General features: G+C 52.8%; 1 protein-coding gene across 10 annotated transcripts in view; it reads right to left on the bottom strand.

Moving 5' to 3' along the window:
• Positions 1–22,290, bottom strand: part of TEAD4 (TEA domain transcription factor 4) — a 69,545-nt gene that overhangs the window by 46,736 nt on the left and 519 nt on the right. For 2 of the 10 annotated variants that reach the window (XM_067008535.1, XM_067008536.1), the window contains exon 1: positions 21,615–21,944. The exons of 3 other annotated variants lie outside the window; for them this stretch is intronic. Coding sequence is in view for 3 of the 7 variants with exons in the window: in XM_067008531.1 (XP_066864632.1) it covers positions 13,713–13,881 (169 nt within the window). In the remaining 4 variants the exon portion in view is untranslated. Of the gene's footprint in view, positions 1–13,712; positions 14,225–21,614; positions 21,945–22,042; positions 22,285–22,290 lie in introns of those variants that run through there. 5 more of the 10 variants (XM_067008531.1, XM_067008530.1, XM_067008529.1 and 2 more) reach the window with 5 other exon arrangements.

Genomic DNA, 22,290 nt, shown 5'->3' with positions numbered 1-22,290 from the left:
ATTTTTCTGTACCTTCCAAAACAAACTTCTTTAAAGCGTTCCTAACTTTAATTTCTGGCAATACGGTAGATAAGATGGTTTTTAAAACTCACTCTGTAAAAGAAATCTAGAAACGATAAAACATAAGAAATACACTTTTAGGGCTTCCCTGATGGCGCAGTGGTTGAGAACCCGCCTGCCGACGCAGGGGACACGGGTTCGTGCCCCGGTCCGGGAAGATCCCATGTGCCGTGGAGCGGCTGGGCTTGTGAGCCATGGCCGCTGGGCCTGCGCGTCCGGAGCCTGCGCTCCCCAACGGGAGGACCACAACAGTGAGAAGCCCGCGTATCGCAAAAAAAAAAAAAAAAGAAATACACTTTTAAATGCATAGCTGACTTCAGAAGAAAGTAAAGAGGCCCCAAATGAGACAACTCAAACCTATAACAATAAGCAAATGAGCTGTTACTACAACCCCAGGAAGCAGAGGATGAAGCTGATCTTAGTAATGAAGACACTGGGTTTTAGTGGCCACCCAGATGAGACCTTACACCTGGGAGATACAGGGAGGTTGGAACTGAGAATACCTCAGTCCTCAGAGAAAAGGTAGACTATTCACAAAATAGACAAGGAAGATTGTCTGCCTTGGCCTAAGCCCTAGGTATAAAAAAGAATTTTCTTTCCTAAGAATTTGTAGCCAAGGGCCTGCCCTTAAGTGGATTTGAGATTTGTATTTTATATTACACAGGAACCCCCAGCCAGTTCACAAAAATAAATAGTGATCCCAGGCTGAAAATCTCTGAGAAGACAATTTTAACTCAGACTGCAGAGATCCAAAGACTCGCTCAAGAATCTCAAAATCCAAAATTACAAGTTATAAGAGGAAACAGTCCACCATGATCAAAATGTGATGGGATTGGATCCCCCAAGAACAACAGATAATTGAACAATCAGATAAAACTATTATATAATTGTATTTAAAATGATTATTGACTTAAGGAATTGGAAAGATGAGAATTAGACACTATCAAAAAGTACAAAGCAGACAGGGAAAAGAACCAAATAGAATATTTAGAAATAAACATTTTAGCCACTGAAGTTAAAAAGTCAACAACTGAGAGTAACAGCAAATTAGACACAGCTAGAGAAAGAATTAACAACCTGAAAGATATATCTGAGGACATTATTCATAAATGCGTTAAAAAGAATGAAGATAAAGAGCAAGAAGAACACAAGAAGGCAGTTCAACATACCTTCAATTAACATTTGAGAAAGAGTATAGAAAATGAAATAGAACAACATTTGAAAAAATAATGGCAAGGAATTTTCCAGGACTCATGAAATTCATGAATCCTCCAATTCAGGAACCATACTAAATCCTAACCGGGATAAATTCAAATAAAATAAACAGATATTACAGAGACACTGAAGAATACCAAAAACAAAGAGTAGATCTTAAAAGCATCCAGAATGAAGGGGCAGATTACCTACAAGGGAAAGACTATCATACTGATTGTGTATATTGATAGTGAACTTGTCAACTAGAAGACCCAGGATAACATCTCCAAATTATGGAGAGAAAAATAACTGTCAACCTAGAATGAGAAACCCAACCTAAATATCATTCAAGAATGAACATTAGGGACTTCCCTGGAGGTGCAGTGGTTAAAAATCCACCTGCCAATGCAGGGGCCACGGGTTCGAGCCCTGGTACGGGAAGATCCCACATGCTGCGAAGCAACTAAGCCCATGCGCTACAACTACTGAGCCCGCGTGCCACAACTACTGAAGCCCACGCACCTAGAGCCCGTGCTCCGCAACAAGAGACGCCACCGCCATGAGAAGCCCAAGCACCGCAACAAAGAGTAGCCTCCGCTCACCGCAACTAGAGAAAGCCCGCGCACAGCAACGAAGACCCAGTGCAGCCAAAAATAAATTAATTTTTAAAAAGAAAAGAAAGGAAAAGAATGAACATTAAATAAAAGCATTTTCAGACAAAGATGGAGAGAATTTAGTAGTAACAGACCCTCACTGGAAAAAAACAAAAAACAAAAAACCAACAGTTTTGTTTCCTTTAAGAGGTATCTTTAAAAAAAAAAAAAAAAGGAACTGGTATGAAAAGATATTACATACATGGGAGAATAGTGAGCAAGGTGACTGGTAAAAATGAGTGAATCTAAACAGTACTAACTACATAAAAACAGTAACAACGATGAGGGTGACTAAGCTTGGCCACACATGCGAATATGCACAAAAACCATATTTCCGAACCATAGGCTCAGAAGACGCATTTGATACAAGACCCACTCACAGTAAAAACTCTTAGCAAACTGTAGAAACAAAAGGAACTTCCTTAATCTAACAACAGATTTCTTCCCAAAACCTATTGTGATATTTTGATTTATAAGAAGAAGTACACATTTGGTCTTTGTCTTGTTTCTGACACAGAGCCCCCCAAACCCTTGAAATTTCCTAAGTGCTGAGAGCCATAAAGGTATCCTTTGTTACGGGAATGAGGTACACCTGAGGATGGGGGCTGGTGGCCAGGAGAACCACCCAAGTGATTAGAGGGTGGAACTTTCAGCCCCACCCAGCCGACCTCTGGGGAGGGGAGAGAGGCAAGAGGTTGAATTAATCGCCAACAGCCAACGACGTAATCAACCATACCTCAACAGCGAAGCCTCCATAAAAACACCAAAGAAGAAGGTTCTGAGAGCTTCTGAGTGGGTGACCATGCGCAGATATGGGGAGAGTGACTGCCCACAGGAAGGGCATGGAAGTTCCACGCCCTTTCCCTGCGCCATGCCATATGCGTCTCTTCCATCAGGCTGTTCCTGAGTTACATCCTTTTACAGTAAACTGGTAGTCTGGTAAGTAAAGTGTTTCTCTGAGTTCTATGAACCCAAGGGAGGGATTTACTGGAACCTCCAATGTATAGTCGGTGATAACCTGATCTTGCAGGGGTTCGGTCTTGTGGGACTGAGCCCTTAAGCTGTGGGATCTCAAGCTACCTCCCGGTAGGTAATGTTAGAACTGAGTTGAATTGTAGAAAAAAAACCCATTCACAGGTTGAAATTAGTGACCAAAACTTTTAATGATTAAACACTAAAAGCATTACACATTTAAAGTCAGGAATAAGATAAAGAATGCTGAGTTTCGACACTGAACACTCACACTGTACTAGAAGTCCTAGCCAACACAGTAGAACAGAAAAAGAATTGTGAAGATTGGAAAGGAAGTAAAATTGTCCTTATGCTAAGGAATGATGATAGAAGATTGAAAAGATGCTACAAACAAATCATAAAAAAGTTCAGCAAGACCAACACATCAAAACCAATTCTATTCTTTCATGCCAGAAATAAGGTATTAGACAACATCATTTTTTGTATTCCAAATACCCCATTTGGAAACCAAAACCATAATTTATCTAGTCGTGATAAATCTAACAAAGATTTGTCACTTTACAGAGAAAGTGGTAATTTCTTTGAAAGACGTACAATCCCTACATAAATGGAGAGGAAACTGTGTTTGTGGAGGGGAAAACCCATCACCAAGAGGTCGAACCTCTCCAGATAAAGCATAAATCCAATGAAATCAGGGATAAAAATCTCACAAGGTTTTCCACAAAACTTAACACTGATTCTCAAAACACACAGAAGCCCAAGACAGTTGTCAAGTCATCTAACTGAGCGCCTTCACCTTTTGGGTCAGACCCTTCCCATACATGTCTCCCCTCTGTTCCGACCTGACCTCTCCTCTTTAAACCCTGAACACACCCCTTGGGTGTGTGTGTGTGGCGGAGGGGGGGGGGTCCTCACCCGCGGCTTACCCCTCACTATGATTCCCAAACCCGAATCTTCCCTGGGTTCGGACCTGCAGAGAGACCAGCCACCACCGATCACCAGACGCGTCTCCAAAGCTCTTTCGACCCAACATGGCCAAAGTCCCGTCATTCCACTTGTGGCTGAATCCTCCTCCCGCTCCGTCTCTCAGGAACGGACACAACCATCCACCCGGAAGCCAGAAAACCGAGGAGTGCGTTTTGACTTTTCCCTCTCATCTCCCATCACCAATTCACGACCGCACCCTGTCTTTCTCTCTTGGAGCCCTGACCCAAAGTTTCCCCATTTGCTCACCTGGACGACCGGGCAAGCCCCATCCAGCCTCCATAATCTTTTCACTGCAGCCAGCGATGCTTCTACAGCACACGATTCCTCCACTTAAAATCTTTCCCCGGCTCTTAGATGATGGGATTTTACAGGGCCCTTTATCCGCTGATTGCAAATCTCCAGCCACACCTTCCACCCGTCTGCACCATTCTCTCTCCTCCCTCTTCTTTGCAGCCCCCTCACAAGCCCCAAACTCAGTTGCCCAACTGATACCTCAAAATGCCAAGCGCTCCCCCCGCACAGGGCAGAGCTGCCGGTGGCCTTCCTCCTCGTCCCCCTTCCCCCGGCCAACTCCTATCCATCCTTCAGGCCCAGCCAAACTTTTTTCTTTTTCATTTTTTTAAAAAATTGAAGAATAGCTGATTTACAATACTGTGTTAGTTTCAGGGGTACAGCTGTTTCAGCCAAAATCTCCCTTCCCCTGGGAGGATGGCCCCAAGCTCAGTCTGGGTGAGGCGCCCTCCGCGCCCCGGCAGGTCCCCGTGCTTTGGGCACCTCAGCCCCAGCTCCTAGGGTGACTGGTCCCCCTTAACACACCGCAGACCCCGCGAGGGCGGGGCTGGCCGTCTTTCTCAACTAAACCCTCCACACGCTGCACACGCCGGGGACAAAAGGATGAACAAATCAATGGCTATTTGTGCGTGTCTGTGAAGCAATGATTTCTCTGTGGGGAGTATGCACTGCTCGGTGTTTAGTGTTAGGAAATAGAAGAAAATCTCCGTAAATGTCTGGACTTGGCACACCGGAGGGAGAGCTTGAGTTGTATGTAGATCCCTTTGGGGTTTATTCTGGAGGCTTGTAAATGAAAGGGTGACGTCTGGGAATCAAGACACCATTTCTGGCTCCAGTTCTACAAGCCACTGTGACCACGGACGAGTCCCCCTCCGTTTCTCTGGGCCACAGCCAGCTCACCTGTGAATTCTGTCCCTGGCAGGTCCCTCCTGCCCTGGCAGTGCCTGCGGCTCGCAGCCCAACCCCCAACTCTCCCAAGCGCCTCTAAACATACCTTGCGGACTCTCGCCTGCGGCTTTGCTCAGAGGAGGCTGGAAACCGATCCACCTTGGAGAGGCGTCCATGCGACGGTCGGTAAGACCAGATGTCAACTGCTTGGGGCCTGACCCAGAGCCCGTGCTCGGGAAGAGCTATTCACGTCACCGTTACTATTACCAAGCTGCACGTAAAGCCTAGAGCCCTAAACAGATCACTTAGATACATACACCTTAAGCCCTAAAGCCTAATAATAATTAATACCAGCTAGTTAATAATATAAATACCTACGGCATTGTGTCTCCTGGCTTCACCTAGATTTTCTTCTGGGATCTGACACTAAACACAGAAGATGCCCCGGAGGCCAGAAAGTTAGGAGATGAAAAGGAGGGTGCCTCAACTTCCCTGACTCCACGTGGGCCCCTCGGAGAGCAGGGCCTGTGGTCCCTGGGCCCTCCCTTCCTTTCCCCGAGCTGGGAGCTGGGCTGGGCTGGGCTGGGAGCTGGGCTGGGCTGGGAGCTGGGCTGAGCTGGGAGCTGGGCTGGGCTGGGCTGGGCTGGGAGCTGGGCTGGGAGCTGGGCTGGGCTGGGCTGGGCTGGGAGCTGGGCTTCGTTGGCAGGGGGAAGCCGGGCCCAGACCCTGCCCCAGGAGGCAGGTTTGCTGAGGCCCCCGCACTGGGTCCGCCCCGAGGAGAGCTGGGCAGAGGGTCACCCGAGGCCCTGGGCCATGGGATCCATTACCGAAATGGAGCTGCTCCCAGCTCCGTGTGGCCTGCCATTCCCAGCCCACAACCCTGCCCGCCTGGCCTCTCCACAACCCCCCCGCCACCCCAGGCAGCCCACGGCCGGGCCTGGCAGGTGCTTCCCTCCCCAGGCAAGGCTCCCACGCAGAGGCCTCTGCCCGTGGCCCGAAGGCGTGGGGGGTAGGGTAAGCCAACAGCAGCCCAGTGAAGGGGCTCTCTGCTGCTCCTCCTCCTCCCCCAGCGACCCTCGGGGGCCTGCCAGGAGGGGCTGGAGGGGACAGATGGCATCGCTGAGCCTGGGCCAGGTGCCGCGGGCAGAGGCACAAAAATAATCCCTGCCTTGGCTCCAGGGCTCGCCCAGGAGGCCTCCAGCCCTGCCCCACCCCACCTAAAAGCCCACCCAAGGCCACACAACACTCAGCTCTCAGGTCCTAGGGACCGCTGATGCGGTTACTCAGGACTTTTCCAAAGAATCGGGGAACTTACCCCAGCTCTTATCAAGATCTTTCTAATAATGAGCATAATAAGCTTCTCAAAAACACCTTCAGGACAGGAAGGGAACTGTGACCCCCAGGTTATACATGGAGAACCCAAGTCCCAAGGACAATACCTCGCCCTGACAGAGTGACCTCGGATCTCATCCTGTCCCCTGCCCGGTCCACGGTGGTGGCCTCAAGACTTGTCTCCTGCTCTCAAAGCCCACCCCCTTCAGTAGCCCTCCACGGCCATCCGTGAACACTCACCCCCCCACTCCCCCTAACGCCTGGAGCCCCCCACATGCCACTCAGAACACGGCAACACCTGGTCCTGTAAAAGCGATGGCACCTGTGCCCACCTCTTTCCCCTGCTGGCTGTGAGCTACTTGAGGATGTGATTTTCTCCTACATCCGTGTCCCCCGCCACTCCCGGCTCCCAGGTGGGGACTTAGCGGCACACGGCATCCTTAATCAAGGGGTCAGTTCTTCCACTGATCCCCTTTCCTCGGTCAAGGACAAATCTACTCTGTTTCCTTTTTATCACAATACCTCTGACTCGTTGGGCGTCGACACATGTTATAACCTCCTCCCATGGCCCTGCCCCGAGACTGGAAGTGATGGAGACTGGAAGGAACTAGGCAAGTTTATTGGACTTGCCTGGCGTCATCCAGAAAGTTAGGGAGAGACCATGAGGACAGGGCCTGAGGCTCCCGCCCAGTTACAAAAACAAGAGCTCAGGGATCCAGGCTAAAGGCTCCAGCCGCACAGGACCCTCAGGATGGGGTTCTCACGTCCTGCCCACAGATGCCGCAGCTCTTAACACGGATGCTCCTCTCCTGGAGGCCTTTGGAAGAACCCCCTTCTGCATCCCCACAACGCCTGTAACTGAGAAGCTGGAAGGAAAAGAAAACTCAGGGTTTCCTTCCAGGAACCCGTCCCAATCTTCCAGATACGTGAGTCCCAGGTATGAAGATGTGGGATATGGGATACGGTTGGGGGTGGGGGGCGGGGGGAGGCGCGGAGACTAAGTAATCTGGGAGGAAGGGAGTGGATCCCCTTCCGCCTCAACCCCAGAACAGGGATCCTTCTTCAGGCTGCAGGACTCATCTATGAGGTCCGGTTATCAGGGCAGGTGGTGGGGTCTAGTTTCTGAACCCCAGGTGTTTCGCCCAATCTGACTTAGCTGTTACAGAACCCACAGAGCAGTGCACTGGACAGAGTGTGGATTTTCCTCATCCAACGGACCCCAGAGCTGGGACAAAAATGGCTCTGCCATCATGACCCTGGCTAGTCCCACCGACCAGACTCTGGAGATTGGATCCAACTGTACAAGGACCACAAAACACCGCACACACTGAAGCAGATAGAGACCTCTGGGGTGCCAGGGTGGGGAGGGCAGGGGCAGTCATCTCTGAGCCTTCGCTGGCCGGACCTCATTCCTTAAACAAGAACAGGAGGGGAGATCAGGAACAGTGGGCCCCAGCCTCCCTCCAGCCCCGCCCCCCTCTTCCCTCCAGCCTCTGGCCTCCTCAAAGCCTCTGAGTTCACACACATTGTCTTCCGGCTGAGGCCAGGCCTCTGTACTTAATTCCCGACACCAGTCCAACCACAAACATCTACGGAGGGCAGAGGGAAATGGAAGAGGTCCGTAAAAGGGAACAAAAAAGTTCAGCTCTAAGAATAAGGTCTGAGGACTTCCCTGGCAGCCCAGTGGTTGGTACTCCACGCTTCTGCTGCAGGGGGCACATGTTCGATCTCCGGTCAGGGAACTGAGATCCCCAAAGCCATGAGGCATGGCCAAAATGATACAAAAATTAAAAATTAAAAAAAAATAAAAAGCAATGAAATTCTGACACATGCTACAACATGGATGAACTTGGGGACATTATGCTCAGTGAAATGAGCCAGACACATAAAGGATGAATATTCTACGATTCCACTTCTATGAAACACCTAAAACAGGCAAATCCATAGAGACAGAAAGTAGAAGACAGGTTATGAGGGGTGTGGGGCGAGGGGGAAATTCTGTAATGGGGACAGAGTTTCTGTCTGGGATGATGAAAAAGTTCTGAAGACCCGATGGTGGTGGTAACACAATACTGTACTTAATGCTACTGAACTGAGCACTAAACAACGGTTAAAATGGTACTTTTTTTTTTTTTTTTTTTTTGCGTTACGCGGGCCTCTCACTGTCGTGGCCTCTCCCGCTGCGGAGCACAGGCTCCGGACGCGCAGGCTCAGCGGCCACGGCTCACGGGCCCAGCTGCTCCGCGGCACGTGGGATCCTCCCGGACCGGGTCACGAACCCGCGTCCCCTGCATCCGCAGGCGGGCTCTCAACCACTGCGCCACCAGGGAAGCCCAAAATGGTACATTTTATGTTGTGCATATTCTACCACATTTTTTTAGGAAGGGTCAGCAGGAGATAGAAGGGAAGAAGAAATGGATGGAGAGGGGAGAGGGGGTCACTCCAGGAGTCTGGAGCCCAACATACAGGAGAGAAAGGAAGTTGGAGTACGTATAACCAGAAATGCAGAGAGAGAAGGCGGGCAGGCCCCCAGATGGAAGGAAGGAGGCGGAGGACCAGAAACAACTCACAGATAGCGGATGGGCTGGGCAGGGCCGGGCAACCAGCTGGACAAGCGGGGCCCCGTGTGACTCAGAAGGCCAGCCGGGGCTTTGCTGGAGGCCAAATAACGAAACCACCCAGAACCGGAGGTCACGAGGCCCAAACGCCCCACCGTCCTTCGAGCAGGGCAGCGCCCCTTCCTCTCTGAAGGCACGCAGCTCTGGGAAAGCTGGGCCTCAGGCTGTCTGGTCTATCCTGAAGAAGTTCAGGGTCACAGGACCTGGGTTTTGTTGCTTTTGTTTGTTTAAATATTTACTTACTTGGCTGCGCCAGGTCTTCGTTGCAGCACGTGGGCTCAGTAGTTGCGGCACGCGGGATCTTTACTTCCCTGGCCAGGGGTCGAACCCAGGCCCCCTGCGTTGGGAGCGTGGAGCCTTAACCACTGGACCACCGGGGAAGTCCCAGGACCTGGGTTAGCGTCTGCCTCTGAGCAGCTACACATTCACCTCCCGAAGCTCCCGTTTCCTCAAACTGGGACCAGACACCCCTCCAATTCCAGGACCAGGGGGATGAAACAGGCAAAGGCCTGGAGGCAGCAGCGCGTCCCTCCCTCCCCTTTCAGTGGGGAGGTCGATCACACCTCACTTCTCGACAGGACAGGATGGGGAGGGGGCGAACGGGAAGAAGGCAAAAGGAGGGGGTCCCACAGTCCTTCGCAGTGTGTGCGCCTGTCGGAAGCAAAGCCACCGAGCGCCGGGGCAGCCTCACACCGGGCGGGCCATTCCACTCTCTCTCTGGGGCTGTGTCCTTGAAGATACACTACAGAGGGGATAACGCTCTCTCCTCCTCCCAGGGCCACCTTGAGGATCAGAGTCACTCCTGGGCAGCACAGAGGCCGGCTCCTCGCTGGATGATGGAGGGACAACACAGGGGTGATGGAGGGGGACAAGAGCGAGAAGCATCCTCCCCTGGACAGCGGGGAGGTGAAGAGCAGGAAGGGTGAGGGGCACAGAGAGCAGGACATAGGTGGGGAGGGAAGCAGGCCAGAGGGACGGGTCAGCAGGGAGGGGCAGAGCTCCTCAGAGGCGAAGAGAAATAGGGGGACATAAGATTCCTGAGCAGATACAGGCCCCCAGCCCATCCCTCAGACACCCCCCACCCAGAGGGGAGGTGGGGGTGAATGAGGGCGGGGCTCCAGCACCCAGTCCCCCTCAGCTCGGCCGCCAGGCCATCCTCCCGGCGCCAGGGCAGGCCTGTGGGTGTCCGTGGGCCGAGCCCTAAGGCATCCAGGAAGTGCATGTCCAAGGCCCTCCACCCCTGCCCCGCCCACTGGGGCCACGAAAGGGGTCCTGACGGAGCAGCACAGAAGCCCCTCTGATCTCCCAAGGAGAAGAAATCAGGTCCCACGTTCGGCCTTGCCATGACTCGTGGGGACACTTTCCCTCTCTGGCCCTCGGTGTCCCCACTTACAAAGAGAAAAGGCGGGGAAAGTGGAAGATTATTCACGATGAAAAAGAAATGAGCTATCAAGTCAGGGGCAAACTCGGAGGAAACTTAGAGGCATATCCCTAAGTGAGGCCCATCTGAAGCCACACCTGGAAAGGCTGCAGACTGTAGGACAAAGACCACACAGCAGGCGGAGAGGGTGACACCATGGGGACAACAGAAGATCAGTGGAGGGGTGAGCAGGTGGGACACAGGAGTTCCAGGGAAGCGAAGCCCCTCCGTCCGGGTCTGTAATGCCACCATTACATGAGATGAGACCCGTGTCCAAACCCACAGAACACACCACACACACAGCAGACCCTAATATAAACTGTGGACTTTAGTTAATAATATAGCAATCCTGGCCCATCAAGGAAACAAACACGCCACACGGGGCAAGGTGTTAATAAGCAGAAAGTGGGGAGGAGGGAGGGTATTCTGCGTAATTTCTGCTCAACTTTTATGTAAACCCAAAACCGTTCAAAGTAATAATACCAACAAAGGCTACTGACTTGAAAAAAAGGTGGAAAAGACTGTATATATGTATAACTGAATCACTTTGCTGTACAGCAGAAAGTAACACGACATTGTAAATCAACTCGACTCCAATAAAATACTTTTAAAAAATAAGAATAAAGTAGGGAGTCCCCTGGCAGACCAGTGGTTAGGACTTGGCGCTCTCACTGCCGAGGGCCCGGGTTCGATCCCTAGTCAGGGAACTAAGATCTCACAAGCTGCACAGGGCGGCCAAAAATAAATAAATAAAGATAAATATACATTTGGGGAAGCTGGGGGGAAAAAAAGAAAAAAGATGGGAGGAGTAAGCCTTGCATCTATTTCTCCTCTGGGCCCTTCCCAGGATTCCAAAATAAAGCAAAAGTCACACAAGTACTGGAGGCCAAGGGACTGCACCAACCCGCTGTGCTCCCCCTGGGCGGGCCTGTCCTGTGGAATCCAGATCTCAAAAGAGATCAGGGACCCGGAGTCTTGGAAACTCCTCACACAGGCGAATCCCCAGGCAGGGCCTGGGCAAGCTGGGGCTCCCCTACACCGCTGCGCCCACAGACTGCAGGACCGTGCCCACGTGCCAGGACTGGGGCTGTGCCCGCACCGGTGTCCCTGTAGCTCAAGCCCCCCACCCCCCACCCGCTCCCCGCCAGGGAGAAGGAGCCCTCCGGGGCCCAGGGCATCAGGGAGCCACGGCGGGGCGAGGGCTCAGGGGGAGCCCCAGAGAGCAGCACATGAGCCCCGTCCTCAACCACTGCCCACTCCCTAATCACCTCTGGGAAAGGCCTGCCCAGGAGAGAATGAAGACCCCTGCATCTGGTAGCGCCACGGCCCCCAGGACACAGGCGAGGGACAGGCTGGACCCACCCCACCCTGGGTCATTTTCATAGGACTGTCCTTCTGTCTCAGCCACCCTGCCTGCACCGGGGTAGAAACTGCAATGGCCCAGGGCCCTCAGACCCTAGGCTGAGGTCACACCAGCGAAGACCCACCCCGACCCAGAAACCCACCCCACTGATTCCGCTCTGCACCAGCCACACCCCTCGCCCAGCCCGGCCGCCTGCCCGGAAGAGTCCTCGCCTCCAATTCCAGAATGCACGCTCACCCAGTTTGGAAACGAGGCCACGTAAGCGGCTGATACCCAGGCTGTGCACAAGCATTCGTTGTTCTCGATGGGCCTGGCCAGGCTGGCCAGGGAGACACCACCGGGGCCTCCTGTTCTGAAGCAGCTGCTGCGCCAGGAGCGGGACCTCACGGAAGACCCGGTCCCTTCCTCATCTTCTCCGTAGGTCTTTCTCTAGGGGACCCCCATCTCCCACCTCAACCCGGTGCCACCTTTGCCCTGAAGAAAGGCCAAGGCTTAGGACACCAAACTCTTACCCCACACCTAGCATCTTCTTTTGGAGATTTTCTCCTTCAGTGAATTTCCCCAAAATTTGTAAATCACACTTCTGACAGGGGACTTGTATGCAGAATATTCAAGAACTCTCATAACAAAACAATCGAACAAAAAAAATAGGCAAAGGATTTGGACATACATCTCAGCAAATAAGTTGTATGAATGGCAAATAAGCACCCGAAAGGATGTTCCACACGGTAGCCGTCAAGGAAATGCAAAATAAAACCTCAAGGAGATTCTACTACACACCTACGCGATGGCACAAACAAAACAGAAAAAAACCTGACAACACCAATTGCTGCTGAAGGTACCAAGTGATGAAACTCTGATGCTCTGCTGGGAGAAATGCCAAACGGTACACGTGGGAAAACAGTTTGGCAGTTTCTTAAAGCTTTATACATACACGTATCACGTGACCCAGCAATCCCACTCCTAGGTATTTATCCAAGAGAAGTGGAGGCCTGTGTTTGCACAAAAACCTGCACACCAGTGACGACAGCAGCTTTACAAAATCATCAAAGTCTGGAAACCACGCCAAAGTCCTTCAACCAGCAGACGGCCAAGCACACTGTGGGACGCCATATAACGGGGTCCTTACTTTATTTTGTATTTTTAAATTTTGGGGCCACATCACGTGACAGGCAGGATATCTCAGTTCCCCGACCAGGAATCGAACCCGTGCCCCCTGAAGTGGAAGCTTGGAGTCCTAACCACTGGACCACCATAAAATTCCCTATAACGGGGTTCTTATGACTCAGCAATGAAAGGGAACTAACTTCTGACCCACACACCACCTGGTCGAAGGGGGCATCCTGCTGAGTGAAGTCAGCAGAGCCCAAAGCTACACGCCGTATGATTCCACCTGACGTTCTAGAAAAGGCAAGACCACAGCAGTGAGAACAGATCGGGGAGGGCAGGGTAGGCAGGGGGCGAAGGGGCCGCAGCGTTGAGGAGCCGTCTGGGGAGACGGTCGGTTGTGGACCCTGACCTTGGTGGCAACCACCCAACTCCGTGCACATGTCAAAGCTCGTAGGACTACACATAACAAGGAGTAAACTTGGCCGCATGCAAACTAAAAACGAAACTTTTAACAAGTCCTGCTTATTCTACCCAGAGTGCCTGGAAAATTGACCGTGTTCAAAAAGTCCCTCGTCTAGTCATTTCACGCCCACAGCCCTGAAATCACTATTTTTTCTGTCTTCTCACAGATGTTTCTCCTGCCCTCTTCCTTCCTCCCCCTCTCCTTCTCGCTGTCCCTCTTACACATGTACACACTCAGCTGTCAAAAACCTACCCATCCTTCAAAGCCAGTGCAAGTGGCTCTTCTTCCATGAAGCCTTCCCTGACTGCTCCCAGCCCCTTCAGGATGAATCCTCTTTACCGGGCATCCCCTCCGCACTTGCCTGTGCTGCTGCTGCTGCTTCTTTCCTTCTTTCTTTCTTTCTTGGCCGCACCGTGTTGCACGAGGGATCTTAGTTCCCCAACCAGGGATGGATTCCGTGCCCCCCGCGGTGGAAGCGCGGAGCCCTGACCCCTGGACCGCCAGGGAAGTCCCTTGTCCGTGCTTCTCATTAGCCCTTCTTGCACCCCGCCGGCTCTCAGCGTTCGCTACTCAGTCCGTCTCCCCTGCTGGATCGCACGCTCCTTGAGCACCTGCCACTTGCCCCCCGCGGCACCTGGCACAGGCCGGGCACACCGTGGGTGCTCTGTGACCACTGAGGGCAGGTGCAAGCGGAAGGGGCTGATGCCAAGGAGAGCTGGCGCTGCTGCAGCGGGCGGAGTTCCGCGGGGGGTGTCGGAAGCACTCAAACCTCCAAGTCAACACGAGGTCACGCGATTTTCCAGGACGCTTTTCTTCCTCCTTTGCCACGAAGCACAGCTCTGAGCCCTGAGGAGACAGAGGCTCAGGACACACCTGCGGAGGGATAGGACCCTGTTCCGTCATCGGGGGCCGGCATTTCTCTCCCAGGAGGTGGCCCTCTGTGCAGCAACAACCGATCAGCCCATCTGATCTGAATCCATCTCACTCTGTAGAGCTACGGGCACCGGCAGGGACCCCCAGGGACCACGGGGCCCCTCTACGGCTGGGCTTTCCCAGGCACAGCACTGCCTCTCCAGGGGCTAAGGACCAGTTATAGGTCACTTACCTGATACACACTCACACACCGTTTAATATGTGCTAGGCAAAGAAACCACGCACTTTACAGATATTGCCTGATTTAATCTTCACATCAACCGTATGGGGTTGGCACTATTAGTATTACCCCATTAATAAGAGGGGAAGATAAGGGACCTCCCTGGAAGTCCAGTGGTTAGGACTCCACGCTTCCACTGCAGGGGGCGTGGGCTGGGATCCCTGGTCGGGAACTAAGATCCCGCAGACCGCGTGGCTCGGCCAAAAAAAAAATAAAGGGGAAAATAAGACACAACGCAGCCTGGAAACTTGCCCAAGGCCACGTAGCTGAAGAGCAGCAGGTAGAGGCTTCAAGCCCAGGCAGGCAGGCAGGCTGGCTGTGAAGCTATACTGTCCAAACACTGGCCACGGCTAGCGGGCGCTGGAAGCGAGCGTGTGGCCGGTGCAACAGAGACGTGTGGTTGAGTGTAAAGCACGGGCTGGGTCCCAACCTTTTTAATGAAAAACAATGTAAACTACCTCATTAATATTGTTTTACTACTGATTACACGTTCAGTGATAATATTTTAGACACTGTAGTTTAATAGAAAATATTATTAAAATGCATTTCACTAGGCAAGGGTAGGGGGAAGGGACAGTTAGGGAGTTTGGGATCGACACGTATACACACGGCTCTATTTTAAATGGATAAACCAACGGGGACCTACTGTAGAGCCCAGGGAACTCTGCTCAATATTCTGTTAACAACCTAATGGGAAAGCGTATAACTGAATCACCGTGCTGTACACCGGAAACTCTCACAACATTGTTAATCAACTAATGTGAAATTAAAAGTTTAAAAAAATTCATTTGACTAGCTTCTTGTCGCCTCTTAAATGTGGCTCCCGGCTCACGTACAATTTCACATCCCCAGCGGACGGCACCGTCTCCGGAGTCTGCGCGCAGCCGCCACCCGACGCGGGGGCATCTTCCCCTGGCCCTGACGCCCGTCCACGCAGCTTGCACAAGGGTGGCGCGGGCCAGGCAACGCCGCCCACACCTCCCCGCGCTGCATCCTCCACCCGCTGGGACACTGCTCCTTCCCCCACATCTCTCAGCCTCACCTCCGGCAGGATGGATCTCTCCCTGATGGTCAAAGTGGGAGAACACCTCCCTCCCTCGCCTAGTGGGGTCCCCACCTGCCACATGTGGAGAAACTGAGGCCAGGACCATAAAGGGGAGGCAGAGGCTCCAGAGGTCATCGGCCACCTCCCATGCAGCGCAGAGACGTCCGGCAAAGCAGCCCTAACCAGTTCTGCACAGAAACAGACACTCTGTGTAGTTCCACCTGGTCCTGCCTCCTGAAAGGACGGATGGATCTGCTGTTCCTGCAAGGAGGGCAGCCTCCTGTGAGAGAAATGCCAGCACACCCACGCCCACTCCAAACTCGGCTGAGATGCTCGAAGCTCAGTGCTTCCTAGGTCTGGTGTGTCTACCCTCCAAAACCAGAGGAGGCTCCCAGCGTGGCCGGAGCACTGGCCTGGACTCAAGCCTTTCTGACGCAGGCTCCGCACACCACAGGGCCCACAGGGAAGCGCGTGGTGGACCCCGGGTACAAACTTAAACCCCGTATCAGTCTCCGCGTAGCTTCTTCCTCCTCTGTAAAGGAGAGGTTAAAAAAATAATAACAAACCCCATCTGGCAGGGCTGCTGTGAAGATTAAAAGAGAGAGGTCGAGAGAGAAGTTTAGAATAAGTTAGCCTGGCATCCAGTGGGCACTTAATAAATGCTCATTTCCCTTCCCCTTCCTTCATCAACCAAAAAACCCAAGTTTGTTTGTTTTTCTCCCACAAGAATGGACAGTAAGTTCCTATTCTATATAACTGGTGTTCTGAACTTAAATGCAGGATTTTACACGTAAACTTTTTAGGTTTCATCTTGAGATATGAAGACACGTTTAATATCGCTAGATGTCAAGTTATTTTGAATGGCTAAAAATTGAAAACAATTTTTGAAAAGTCCGGTACAGCACAGTTCAATAAGGTATCGTCATATGATGTAATATTATTCAGATCCTTAAAGTTATGGTTTTCAATAATTTACATACTCACTCTATATATAGAGTAGTTAAAAAAAACCAGAATAGAGTATAATTGCAATTATGTTAAAATATATAGATTTGCATGAACACAAGTTTGGAGGGACATATACCAAAATATTAACAGTACTCATCCCTGACTTGTGCCACTATGTACCATTTTCTTTTCTCCTTTATATATTTCTTTATTTTCCTGCTGTTCTATAATGAGCATGTATTAATCTTAACTGAAAACTTATTTTAATTTCAGGGTTCTGCTTATCTCGGCATTCCAGTCAATTGAAATGATTTTGAATTCTGGTTCTGTCATCCAATAGGCTTGTTATCCTAAACATGCACAGAACTGATAGAGGACAAAGCCACAAAAGATGTGACATGTATCACTAGAGACCTCGCCCCGGGGTGACGTGAGCTCAGTACCCGGCTACAAGTGCACCTCACTGCTGCCATCAGCCAGAACACACTCAATTCTCCTGAACCCAAATTAGGTTATTTTCCCACGACTTGCTAGAGTGAACCCATGTTGGCTCCTAGTTACCCCAACTTCATCTCTGATGTCCCCACAGACTGTGTGTTCAAGTATCTGACCCGGAGTTTGGCCAGGGATGGATAAGAAGTTCACCAGCCGGCCATTCCGGGACCCCGGTCTCGCCCCCCTTGAAGAGATGAGCCAGGACAGCATTTGCTATCCTGCCGTCCTCACCTCCTCCCAGACCCCAGAAGCTTCTCTCAGGTCCGCACAACGCGATCTGTGAGAATCTGGCCACCTGAGCTCAGGAAAAGGGACTCAGGTGCGGTCCAACGCACCCTCTCACAGGTGTGCGCTACCCTGACAAAGATGAGGGCGCGGGGAGGGCGCTTCACCTCGGACAGCATTCCGCCACCTGACCCCCCCCCCGCCGCCTGTCCCCGCTGTCCTCCTGCTCGGACTGTAGCTCAGAAAAAACCCTTTCTGTTGTCCAGCTGCCCCAGGCCGGCTGCCTCCCCACCTGGAGCTCTGCCCACGGCCCAGTCGACTATTACTCAAGGCTCAGCGCCAAGATGGCCATCAGCCAGGGAGGAATCGTCCTGGCCAGGACGATTCGCGCAAAGATCTCGGGGGCTCGAGGGAAGGGGGCGCGGTGCCGGCAGGGGAGGGCCAGGCCAGCAGACGCTGGGACACCTCGGCCGAGAAGACAAAGCAGAGGGTTCAGCCAGAGGATGGGCTTCAGCAGCTCGCGCTTCTCTGAGTCAGCAGGGCCCCCCGCAGAGGAGAGGCCCACCCTGTGTGTCATCGGCCCCTCCCCAGTGCCCTTTGCACTGCCCCCAACACCCTGCCTTTCCTTCAGGCCGGATATGCATCCCCTCCCCCACGAGGGCCACCCAGCCTCAGCAAAGATCCCGTTTCCTGCCCCTGGTGACTCCTCTGAAGCCTATTGTTCGTGTGAAGTTGGGGTCAAAGGAAGCCGAGTCCCCACCCGTGGGGGCCCGCCCACCCTCAGCAGTCCGCCCTGCAGGGAGCCAGGCCCATCCTCCCGCTGTATTGAAGGCTGCGATTCTGATGGAAATGCCCCCAAAGGGCCAGTGGCTACAGCTGAGGGCTCCAAGCCCATATCCCTAATAGCTACACGGAAAAACCAACATCGTGCGAAGCACTGTCATTTCAGAAGCGGTCAAGGCAAAGCTGGAGTGACAGCCTAGGAGCTGGAGACTACACAGCCCTGCCCCACCTTCACCTGGGCCCCTGAACTGGTCACACCCTACGGGGAAGGGGGGGCGGCCTCCCCCGGACAGCAGCTGTTCAGCTACAGTTTCAGAGCTTTAAAGGGAGCTGTGGTCCCAACTCCTGCCAGCAAAGGGTCACGGGGGGCAAAGGAAGGCAAGGCAACCCAGGCCTGACATCGGCTGCAGGAAGGCACGGGGCGACCACGTCCTCCACAGCCACTGGGAAGAGGGGCAGGAGCCTCAGATAGGGCTGTGTCTCTGTGACAGTCAGTCACCAGTTCAAGACCGGGCTGGAAGCACGGAGGCTGTGACACCGCATCCCGGGGGACATGGAAACACAGGGGGACCCTTACCCTTCTCCACCAGCAGACCCTCGAGGAGAAAGGAGGGTGCATTTTAAAGACCTCTTGAGGGCCCCACCCTTTCCAGAGGTCCTTCTCAGATTCCAGGGTTCTGCGCTTTCTGCTGGAAGGAGTGGAGTATTTCTGCCCCAACGACTTTGAGCCACGAGATGGGACCCACAGAGCAGGAGACAGCGCAGGAGACAGAACGGACCGGAATGGACCAGGGTGGACTCCAGTCCCAGCTGTGTCACACTCACCGGCTGTGTGACCTTAAGCAAGCTGTGTCCCACCAGGCCTTCAGTTTCCCATCTTTATGTTTATTATTTTTAAAATTTTTATTGAAATATAGTTGATTTATAGTGTTGTATTAGTTTCAGGTGTACAGCAAAGTGATTCAGTTATTCTGTGTGTATATATATTCTTTTTTAGATTCTTTTCCATTATAGGATACTGAATATAGTTCCCTGGGCTATACAGTAGGTCCTGTTGTTTATGTATTTTATATACAGCAGTGTGTTTCTGCTAATCCCAAACTCCTAATTTATCCCTCCCCCACCCCTTTCCCCTTTGGTAAGCATATGCTTGTTTTCTATGTCCGCGAGTCTATTCCTGTTTTGTAAATAAGTTCTTTTGTACCATTTTTTAGATTCCACATATAAGTGGTATCATATGGTATTTGTCTTTCTCTGTCTGACGTACTTCACTTACTATGATAATCTCCAGGTCCATCCATGTTGCTGCAAATGGCATTATTTCCTTCTTTTTTATGGCTGAGTAATATTCCAGTATATATATATATATATATATATATATATATATATATATATATATATATATATATATATATATCTACCACATCTTCTTTATCCATTCATCTGTCAATGGACATTTAAGTTGCTTCCATGTCTTGGCTATTGTAAATGGTGCTGCTGTGAACACTGGGGTACATGTATCATTTCGAATTATAGTTTTCTCTGGATATATGCCAGGCATGGGATTGCTGGACCATATATTTTTAGTTTTTTAAGGAAGCTCTGTACCGTTCTCTGTAGTGGATGCTCCTCATCTTTAAAATGAGCGAGTTGGGTGCTGACATTAGAGTTCACTACTGTTCAGCAAGTTCACCCCGGGGTCAAGGCAAAACAGTAATGAGAACATAGGGGTCGGAGACCCTGTGCTCTGCGGTGACAAAGCCGGGCTCCCACCTCCACCTGGGCCACTAGCGACCCTGCTTCCTAAGTCTGAGAGAAGAAGCCTGTAGGGCCCGGCATACAGCACTCAAGCCATCTGACTAAATAAACATGAATGGCAGGGCAGGGTTTAGCAAAGGGTGTTCAGAGAAGTTCCCAGGAAAAAAAGGGGTTCTATGCTGAAACAGGCTTAGGAAACACTGGCTGCTGCGCCTCTGGCTGTGCCGGGCACGGTGCGAGGTGCTCTGCAAACACTGAATTTTCACCACCAACTTTTCCGATAGATGCTAATGAACTTCTCCCATATAACCCATCAGGAAACCGAGCCTGAAGCCTTAAACGTAGCGAGCAACTGTCAGGATTTATACCCTGGTTGCGTGTGACCCCAAACCTGAACCCGCTCTACTCCATCTTTAGACCAGACGCCCTCGAAGCCCCACCCACACCTGGCCTGAGCCGGTGAGGGGGGAGGTGGCCCCCAGCAGCACACCCGTGTCCTCAGGGCGCGTGGAGGAGGGGCGGCGAGTCCCCACCCCCTGGCAGTGTCTGGTCCCTTCCTTTCCAGAAGCCATAAACATTATGCCCACAGCATCTGGAAGAAGGAACTCGATAAGGGGTCGGCCTGCGTTGCCCCCACCCATCCGCACCACGCGCTGTCAATCTCACACTGCGGCCAATCTCTTGGGCATTGTGGCTCTCGCCCTACCCAGCTCCCTCCTCTAAAATGTTTCACACGGTGAAGCCCCAAAGGAGAGAAAACAGAAAGCAGAGCAGAAAGGAAGAGACGGGGAAACAGAGATACCCACAAGGTCCTGCTCACAGGTCAACGGGCCAGTCAGAGGCAGCCTTCCCTCCCAGCCTGCCACAATGCTCAGGACAGTGCCTCCTGGTCTAGCGGGTCTTCAAGGAGGATTCGTCCACTTGGCTCTGCCCCGGCAGCTCTAAGGAGAGCCGCACCGGGAGAAAGTACTTCGACCCCTCCTTGCTCTTGGGGCCAAATTTAAAAGCACTGTCTAGACAAATACTGTGTGATATCACTTACATGTGGAATTTAAACAACAAACTAGTGCATATGACAAAAAAAGAGGAGGACTCACAGATATAGATATGAGCAAACTGGTGGTTACCAGTGGGGAGGGGGAGGGGAGGTACAAGCTGTTGAGTGTACCATAGGCTGCTACAAGGATGTGTTTGTTGTACAACACAGGGAATATAGCCCATATTTTGTTGCAACTGGACATGGAAAGTTACCTCTAAAAATTGCATAAAACTTTTTAAAAGTTAAAGATAAATAAGTAAAATAAAAAGCACTGTCTACACAAATCTCAAGATTCAAAATGGTCTCTTTCTGGGGGGTCCAACCGCACAAACATCCCCAAATCTCACTACCGCCAGGAAAGGCAAGAATCTCAACTTCCCTTAACTTTCTGCCGGGCAGAACAAAACCGACCTCCCTGGAAAGACAGCTGCCTGGACAGCTTTCTTCCAGCTCCGCGGGTCCAGGGCGAGCGGAGCCTGGGGGCCACACACTCCCACGGCCAAGTACTCCCGTACACACACCACCAGGGACACCGTCTCCCGCCCCCGCTTCGGCAGGGAGCGAGGACACTCCCGCCCGGGAACAACATCCTCGCGGGGAAAACGCACACCGAGAGACGTGGCATCTCGCAGGTCCTCAGAGACGCTCGGCTCTCGGACAAGCAGAACTCTTCTCGAGTGGAAACGCGCTCCCGTTCAACACAAACAAGTCCGCCTCCTGGAAGCCAGGTGAGTCATCTGTGAGCCGGTGTCACCCTCACAGACACTCGAAGCCAAGGAGGCAGGACGGCCAGACGCCACGTGAACTCTTCACTTACCCTCCGGGCCCGGCCCGAACCCCCTGACACACGAGTGCACGGAGGCGCGGGTCCCGGGTCGGCCCGCCCGCCGGGGAAATATCCGCTTCGGGGCCTGGGAGCTCACCGGGCCCCAGCGTAGAACGCACCAGGCTTCTCAAGCCCTGGGGAGCGGCGACCTTCGGCCGAGGTCCCCTCCGCTCTCGCAAAGCCTCGGCACCGCAAACCGCCAAGGCACCCGCCTCCAGGGCTCTCCTTCCGAGCCCTAGAGGCGCCCAGCAGAAAAGAGGCGCGGGTGCCGCCGGCGTCCTCGGCTCCGCCTCCGGTCCTTTCGGCTCCGCGCGCTCCCCTTCCCCCCGCCCCGGCCCTGCGGTCCGCGCGCCTCCACGTGCCCGACTCGCCGCCGCGTCCGGTCCCGGCTGAGAGATCCTCCCGCGCCGCCGCCTTACCGGTCCCAGGGTGCGGGGAGGTGGGCGGGCGCGCGGGGCCAGTCCCGCGGAGTCCGCCCCGGCGCCGCTCTTCCAGCCGCGGCTCCGCGGAGGTCCCGGGAGGCCGGCGAGGGCGCTGCAGGGGCGACGGGGCGTCAGCGAGCGGAGACCCGGGCTCCGGACCCGGGCCGATCGGCTGGGCGGGGAGGAAGGCGGGTCGCGGGACGGAGCCGACCCCGCGCCGCCCCGAGCCCAGCTCTCGCCGCGCC

The sequence above is a fragment of the Kogia breviceps genome, chromosome 12 (genome assembly GCF_026419965.1).
Source record: "Kogia breviceps isolate mKogBre1 chromosome 12, mKogBre1 haplotype 1, whole genome shotgun sequence".
Taxonomy (NCBI): Eukaryota; Metazoa; Chordata; class Mammalia; order Artiodactyla; family Physeteridae; genus Kogia; species Kogia breviceps.
Note: the sequence above shows the minus strand (reverse complement) of the source record. Positions and strands in the feature narration are given on the sequence as shown.